General features: G+C 45.2%; 2 protein-coding genes across 4 annotated transcripts; one reads left to right on the top strand and one right to left on the bottom strand.

The window, feature by feature from the left end:
- Window positions 1-871: 871 nt before the first annotated feature.
- On the top strand, window positions 872-4,410 carry LOC117587914 (peroxisomal acyl-coenzyme A oxidase 3). Of its 3 annotated transcripts, none has more exons than XM_034278897.1 (8): window positions 872-1,024; window positions 1,161-1,320; window positions 1,553-1,690; window positions 1,751-2,241; window positions 2,297-3,045; window positions 3,105-3,259; window positions 3,319-3,606; window positions 3,670-4,034. In XM_034278897.1, exons 1-8 carry the CDS (start codon window positions 1,011-1,013, stop codon window positions 3,778-3,780), a joined length of 2,106 nt encoding a protein of 701 aa, XP_034134788.1. In that variant the 5' UTR covers window positions 872-1,010; the 3' UTR covers window positions 3,781-4,034. The 3 variants fall into 3 exon arrangements, with proteins under 3 accessions (XP_034134788.1, XP_034134787.1, XP_034134786.1); XM_034278896.1 differs by lacking the exon at window positions 872-1,024 and adding an exon at window positions 4,398-4,410 and having other exon boundaries at window positions 1,066-1,320; window positions 3,670-3,783; XM_034278895.1 differs by lacking the exon at window positions 872-1,024 and having other exon boundaries at window positions 1,066-1,320.
- On the bottom strand, window positions 4,345-6,622 carry LOC117587916 (protein adenylyltransferase Fic). The gene is made up of 3 exons (XM_034278901.1): window positions 5,384-6,622; window positions 5,123-5,326; window positions 4,345-5,064 (listed from the first exon to the last, which is right to left on the bottom strand). The coding sequence occupies exons 1-3, from the start codon at window positions 6,280-6,282 to the stop codon at window positions 4,665-4,667; spliced, it is 1,503 nt and encodes a 500-aa protein (XP_034134792.1). The 5' UTR covers window positions 6,283-6,622; the 3' UTR covers window positions 4,345-4,664.
- Between the last annotated feature and the right edge of the window lie 879 nt (window positions 6,623-7,501).

The raw sequence follows: 7,501 nt of genomic DNA, 5'->3' as shown, positions 1-7,501 counted from the left end.
GGGAGGTGGTGGTTGCCCAGTTCTAAATTTAGTGTGAGTGGTAAGTTTTGCGCAGAGTTGGCAAATTTGCCAACTTGAGTTATTACTCGTATAAGAAAGGAATCAGAAAGTGAATTTGGATGATTGCAGTTTCTATTTGTGGAACATTTAAAAATGAAGAGGGACGTATGGATAATGGAACGGATATGAAAAATATAATTGCTTCAGGAAATGCTTACTAAAACAGCCCAGCAAAATGTTGAAAATATACCCACCGAACCTTAGAAGTGTTTTTCTTGAGAAATAGTATATTTATACAATAAATAGAATACAATATTATTCAAGTAACAGCAAAATTGTGACGCGTAATACAGATACACTTGCAATATAAATGAATGAAGAAACACATATTTTTGATTAGCTAAGATTATCAAACAAAACTTCACAAGAGTTTCCTCAATAATATATCTAACATAATTTGATTTAAGTCAAATATATCAGTTGGGACAAAACGAAGAGAAAAGTACCCCTGCTTAGTAAGAAGTAAAAATTGAAACACGCGCCCTTGCCGTCTAGGTAATGCAACACTGAAACAACAATTATCGATATCTGCCTGTGCTCTCACTCTTTTCTCTTTGTTCTGATATCAATTTTAATTTATGAGATTGATTTTGTAAAAATAAACTAACAACCAGCTGCGCAGAGCCCCAAACATGGAGAAGTGGACAAGCAACAATGTGGAATTTGGGCCGCTAACCATGTTTTGGGCGCTCTTATCTTATCCTATCCAAGGCATATGCACACCTTGAAGAGGTAGTTCATTGCGCGGCAGCACAGCACGACCGGCTGGCCATGAGTGGCGGATAAGCTTGTTAAATCTTATCGGTGACCACTTTCCTTCTTCGACCTTTTTCCCAATAATAGTTCGGCAATTGTTAATTTTTAAACAGTTCGAGCAAAACCGTGACCGTTAGCACATCCACCGCAAAAGGAACCCAAACAGAGACAGAGATAGCGATAGCGATAGAGACATGGTTGCAATCAAGTGAGTACTTTTATTACACCCGCCGATGTCGATACCCGATACATTCAACAATTGCAATGGCCAGCGCCGAAGACGACAAAAAATCAGCCGACAATCAAATAAACGAGATTTTAACTTCATTATCGGACTATTACAGTGGTGAGGATAATGGCCAGCAGGCGGGGAATCTCTTTGACGACAAGAAGATCTTTCCGGAGTTCCGCAGCGGCCCACTGGACGCTTATCGTCAGAAGGCGAGCTTCTGTTACAAGCGGATGAATGTGCTCCTAGAGGGCGAAGAGCACATTCGACTGAAGGTAACAACCAACATTAATTAAATTTTAATAGCCTAACATTAAATGTAGAGCAGCCGATCGATCGGCTACTGTGGTGCGGTACAAAGTACAATGTCTCTGTCGCTGGCTTTGTGGCCGTCTTTGGTGTTATCTGCGGGGAAAGTGCACTACACCCACCATCTAATCTTACCCCGAAGCGTTCTTATCTGGTTCATTGACTAAGCGAACTTACAATCCCCCGCTTTCTACACAGCACAAGGTATGGCAATGGATGGAGCAGCACCCAGACTACCAGCGGGAGCCGGAGGTGGCCACATTGGAGCGAACTCGCGAGTTGGCCAACAAGCGGCAGCATTTGCTCTGGGAGCAGCATTTCTTTGGTGTGAATGAGGTAAGCAGACACGTCATAGCTAGCCAGTTACATTTAAAATAATGTTCTAATCCCCTTTAGTATTTGGGTACACCTCATCTGCTTCTGGCCTTTGGCCAGGCCATCTTTAGCTACGACTTTAGCACCTCTGTGAAGTTTGGCCTCTCGAATGGCATGTTCCCCAGCACTCTGGTGTCCAACGGGTCTGGCCGCTTGGGAAAGTACATTGCCAAGATCTCTGATAATAAGATTCTGGGCGCCTACGCTCTTACAGAGTTCTCGCACGGCACCAATGCGCTGGGCATGCGCACCCGTGCCACTTATGATCTGAAGACCAAGGAATTTATCATCCACACACCGGATTTCGAGGCATCCAAGTGCTGGGTGGGAAATCTGGGCAAGACCTGCACCCATGCAATTGTCTATGCACAGCTGTTTGTTCCCGATGACAAGCATCAAGGTTTGCAGGCCTTCCTGGTGCCCATTCGCGATGAGCGCACGCTTTTGCCCTTCCCGGGCGTCACGGTGGGCGATATGGGTGAGAAGATTGGCCTGAATGGCATTGACAATGGGTAGGTGCCACCAAAAAGAGTTTTTATATATGGATTATAATGATACTTCTTGCAGCTTTGTGAGCTTTAATCAGTATCGCATTCCCAAGGCCAATTTGCTGTCCAAGACTGGCGACATCGATGCCCAGGGAAACTACAACAGTCCCATCAAGGATGAGCGCAAGCGACTGGGTGCCTCGCTGGGCGCCCTCTCCCAGGGACGCGTCAACATCACAGCCATCACGTATGTGGCGCTCAGCAAGGCCGTGTCCATAGCCACACGTTATAGTGCGAGCCGCCGGCAGTTCGGACCCAACAGCAGCCAGACGGAGTGGCCCGTGATTGAGTATCAGTCGCAACAGTATCGTCTCATTCCCCATTTGGCCACCACAATTGCATTGCGTGTGGCCACGCTGTGGATTGGCAAGGAGAACGTGGACATGACAATGAAGGGCTTCACTGGGGAGGATACCTCCAAGGCGGGCATGGAAATCCATGCCATATCGTCGGCTCTCAAGCCGGTGGCCACTTGGGCTGCTCGCGATGGCATTCAGGAGTGCCGCGAGGCCTGCGGCGGACATGGTTATCTGAAGTCCGCTGGTCTGGGTGATCTGAGGAACGACAATGATGCCAACTGCACATACGAGGGCGAGAACAATACGCTCATCCAGCAGGCCTCTAATTGGCTGATTAGTCTACGTCGCGGCAATGCTGATTTTGTGGCTGTATCGCCACTGGAAACGGTGTCCTTCCTGAGCGACATCAATGGGATTCTGCAGAGCAAGGCAGAGGAACGCACACCTGCACAGGCATTGGATGCAAACAGTGAGTCGTGGATGATTTGAAATCATTTAGATTTGTGAAATAATCTATCATCTTTTTAGATCTCCTGAAGGCCCTTAACTGGCTCACCGCCTGGCAGCTGGAGACCACTGTCAAGCGTGCCGAGCAGCTGCAGCGCGAGGGCAAGGACGCCTTTGAGACACGCAACAACATTCAGGTGTTTGCCGCCCAGAAACTGTCCATCATCTATGGCGAGGTGACTGCGAGTCCTCTGTTGGTTGAGCATACTCTGACTTGATATGTTTCCCATTTCAGCGCACCATTTACTACGTTTTCTACAAGTTTGTGAACAGCCTGCCCGCGTCGGCCGAAAAGCAGGTGCTGGAGCAGCTGCTCTCATTCTACGGCGCCCATTTGGTCACCAAGTATTCGGCCATATTCTATCATGGCGGCTATTTCCGCGACAGTCCACACATTGAGCTCTACCAGCAGGGTATTCTGCAGCTGCTGCCAGTGCTGAAGGATGAGGCAATTGGACTGATTGATGCAATTGCACCCACAGACTTTATCCTCAATTCACCACTGGGCATGAGTGATGGCAACGTAAGTTTGAGTACCTTTTCTCTCTGCTCTTTAAGTGCTAATGGCCTTTTCTTATTATTTCAGATCTATCAGCATTTGCAAAAGACAATTGTCTCGACGCCTGGTGTCTTTGAACGTCCCGAATGGTGGCGCGATGTCACCTACAAGGATTATCTGAAGCGCGCCAAGTTGTAGAGTGTGTTCACCACTTAAATCCATTTTTTACATTCACAAATGTGCAATATTAAGTTACTTAATACTTTGTTAATCGCTAAGCGATGTTAATTACATTATAAAATACGTTCCACAATTGTATAAAATAGCTCAAGACACCAAAAAGAAGAAATTTGTGTAACGCATGGGTGGATTGCATTTAGATAAGAATGAATTTTGTATGTTTGGAATACTCTACAAATGTATAAAGAGTCGCCACAAAACGTAAACGGAAATCATTTGCTTGTCAAATCTGAACTCAGGATGGCTTTTGATGCATGAATAATTGTAAGAGTGCCGGAAAACAGCCTCAGCAAAATCGTTTACTATTGAAATTGACGAAAAATTGAAGCATTATGTGTCTTAAAATTATAAGTTCTGGTTGTACCGACTCTTCACTGAGCTTATTCAATAAATAATATCAGCCCACAAATGACATAATTAATTGTTTTTAAATCTGGCCCCTTCGACGTCTTCTTAAACCATTTTAAGTGTCTAGGCAATACCTAGAAAAACCAATCCCTAAGGATAAACTACAGTATCAAATCTGTTTCTTAGGATATGTCATATTTACATGTGTTCCAGAGTAACCCCTCAAGATTCCCCTCAACTTGGAAAAAACGTCACAGTTTTTGGTAGACTTAGTATACACACACAAATTGCTACTTAATAAAAAATATACAATAAATAGCACTACTCGGTGCTGATTGATTTGTTTTGTGCATTGATTGCAACTTCTGTCCAGCAGCAGCTTGTTATTTTTTTTTTGGTTAGTTCTTTAAGCTTAAATACGATCACAGTCCGTCCGACAAACAAATTAAAATATATAGAAAAATAAATAACTGAAAGAATTTGCTAATTGCGTGTCAGGGCAGGAAACCGGAGCCGGAGAACTCATAGAACTCCGGTATTGAGGCGCTTTGAGCGATGTGTGGAGCAGACCTCATTTGAGCCAGCTGCTCGCCCGACTCGCTCTCCGTCTGGATGAGCATCGGGATCTGTTGGGGCAGGTCGCTGGTGGCCCACAAATACAGATCCAGCGTCTTTTCCGTGCAGTCCGCAATGAAACGCACAAAGGGGCGTATGTCGCCCTCGTTTGCCAGCTTTAGGAAGTGATAGTATTTGCTGCGCTGTTGCTTTGGTATGATTACGGGCGGATAGCCAGCACGCATCAGCAGGGTGTTCATCAGCAGCCGCGAAGTGCGTCCATTGCCATCGATAAAGGGATGTATGTGCACCAGCTTGTAGTGCGCATAGGCAGCATAGCTGGAAGGGAAACTCGATTCTTGAGCATATTCCTAGTTGGGAGGCATCTTCCACTCACTTGACAGGATGCAGCGAGCTGCTGTGCTCGGAGTTCAGCCAACGCTCAAAGCGTTGCATTAGCAGTGCCAAGTCCCCAGGGCCAGGCGGCACATGGCCACCCACATAGACCTGATTTCGTCTGAATTCTCCGCCCTCAATGGGATCCACATGGCCTAGAACACGACGATGCAGCTCCAGTATGTCCTTGATGGTTATTTCCAGTCTTTGAAAGATGATTTCCATTAGTTGGGGGTCAAAGAAATGCATTTTATGGTCTTACTTTTGCACCAGGCTTGCATTGATGTACTTCATGGCCAGATCCATGCCCAGGATTTCGTTGTGCTCATCTATGGACTTGCCATCGACGGCCATGCGTGTCTCCAAAATGGATCGTGTCTGAGCCAGTGTCATGGTGTTGCCCTCAATGCCCACCGAGTGGTAAATGTGCTGAAAGTAAGCCTCCTTCTTGGCGCGGCGCAAAGCAGAGCTGGACTCGTGTATGGCCGACAAGGCGTCCCTTTTGGAGTCTAGGGACTGCAGCCGCCGCTCATCCAGCGTTTGCACCACATCCGCTGTGCGCTGTCGATTGGCCAGAGCCTCCGAGTTGCTCGGACAAATGGTTAGAGCCTGAAAGTAGTACTGATCCGCCAACACAATGTTGCGTTGATTGTGCTCCAAGAACTCGCCGTAGCGCAGCAGCACCTCCGGATGCTTCGGCGCCAGGGCCAGGGCATGCTCAAACAGTCGCGACGCCTTGTCATCCTTGCCCGACAGATGCATATCCTGGGCGAGTCGCAGCGCGCCCAAAGCCTCCTTAATGTTGGTCTGCTCCGCCTCCGAGTAGCTCGAGCCAACGCTGTCGCTGATGCTCTTGTCGTAGAACTCCTTGAAAGCATTTAGCTCCTCCACCGAGTACACGGCGAACTCGTCACGCGTCTGCAGATAGTGGGCATTGGGCAGCTGATGCAATTGTCTCAGCCTCCAGCTGGACGAGGTCAAGGCGTGAAAGGTGAAAGCAGCAAAGCTGCCAGCAACAAAGAACAAAGCAAAACGATAGAACTGAAGGCGTTTCGATGTGCTGGCCTGCTGCTGCTGTTCCATTGACTTCTCTTTTGCTATACAGTTGGCTTCCGCTTCCGCGTTCCCTTGCTCGGGTGCACGCAGTTTGGCCCTGCCCATGGTTCGTTCCTTCCACCCTGCCGCTCGATCTATGACAGTTTATGCTTTACACGAATTTTGGCTACGTTGCACTGCAGGTACATTTTCCACTGATTCTCACTTATGGCGGGGTGTGTTTTACTCAATTGTTTGCACAAATATTCCAGCGAAAACCCAAACACCACGTAGTTGGTGCTTCTTCTTCGATTTTGTCAAGTGTGAGCCTTCATGCACGTATATTTTGTAAGTTCTCTGATAGTTGGTTTGATTAGCACACTTAGCACCAACAAAATAGTCTCAGATAAATAAATTAGTTTTATTCTCGATGGACTTATTTTTAAATACTATTATTTTTTTTTATGCTCATTTCGAGTGATTGTTCAAACTTAACACTCTGAACGCCCGCCTTTTAAATAGGTAGGCACTTTGTCCAAATTAGGGAAATAAAACTGCTTGTAAATGTTTATTGTAGCCACCCATCTCCCCTGTTTACGAATCAATTCGAATGGGCACCGTTTCATTCAGCCAAACTGGGTTGAAAATCTTTAATTTTCATGAATTTCTTAGTTTTCACTTAAACACCCCTTGGTCACCAGAAGGTTAATCGGACTCGGTCAATGACATGTTCACTCGATTTTAATATTCTGTTTAATATTGCGATCAAACTAATACTCTCAGCAGTGGAAATACAATTTTATACGATTTTACGATACATTCGCCACAACATTGACCTACTCGTCTTGACTATTTTATTGGATTGCTTACAAAAATATCGATTTAGGTTTCGAAAAAAAACGAAATAAATAAACGCTATGTTTTTAGAATGTCTTGTTACGTTATTTGACAATTTCACTTTTTGTTTTTGATTAAATCATCGCAGGGATGATCGGATTTTGATCGCCGCTAAGTTGCCACATTGATCATCCATTATTTAATATCTAAATATATCTTTTAAAGCTGCTCTGAAACATAATAATGTGTTAATGTTTCTACATTATGCTAAATTTGTTAAAATATCTCTTCAACGCAGATTTACTTTTTTTTCATTGATTAGAGCCAAAGATTTCAAAAACCTCCAAGGGTACTAAATGTTGCTTATTCCTTAAAAAATCCTAGGGAACAATGCTGTTAATATTCGCAGCATGTTGCTGGTCTATACAAATTATGTTGCCAACGGTAAAATACGTAAGTGGGGATGGAATTCAACGTAAAGATGGAATCAAGACTCATTGCTGCGATG

Source organism: Drosophila guanche, unplaced genomic scaffold (assembly GCF_900245975.1).
Source record: "Drosophila guanche unplaced genomic scaffold, DGUA_6, whole genome shotgun sequence".
Classification (NCBI taxonomy): domain Eukaryota; kingdom Metazoa; phylum Arthropoda; class Insecta; order Diptera; family Drosophilidae; genus Drosophila; species Drosophila guanche.
Note: the sequence above shows the minus strand (reverse complement) of the source record. Positions and strands in the feature narration are given on the sequence as shown.

Coding starts and splice junctions, on each gene's coding strand:
- LOC117587914 (XM_034278896.1), top strand. CDS start 1,081: ATGGCCAGCGCCGAAGACGACAAAAAATCAGCCGACAATCAAATAAAC. Junction 3,046..3,104: donor ACAGGCATTGGATGCAAACA/GTGAGTCGTGGA, acceptor TCATCTTTTTAG/ATCTCCTGAAGGCCCTTAAC. Junction 3,607..3,669: donor TGGGCATGAGTGATGGCAAC/GTAAGTTTGAGT, acceptor TTATTATTTCAG/ATCTATCAGCATTTGCAAAA.
- LOC117587916 (XM_034278901.1), bottom strand. CDS start 6,282: ATGGGCAGGGCCAAACTGCGTGCACCCGAGCAAGGGAACGCGGAAGCG. Junction 5,327..5,383: donor AATGCAAGCCTGGTGCAAAA/GTAAGACCATAA, acceptor CATCTTTCAAAG/ACTGGAAATAACCATCAAGG. Junction 5,065..5,122: donor AGCTCGCTGCATCCTGTCAA/GTGAGTGGAAGA, acceptor TTTCCCTTCCAG/CTATGCTGCCTATGCGCACT.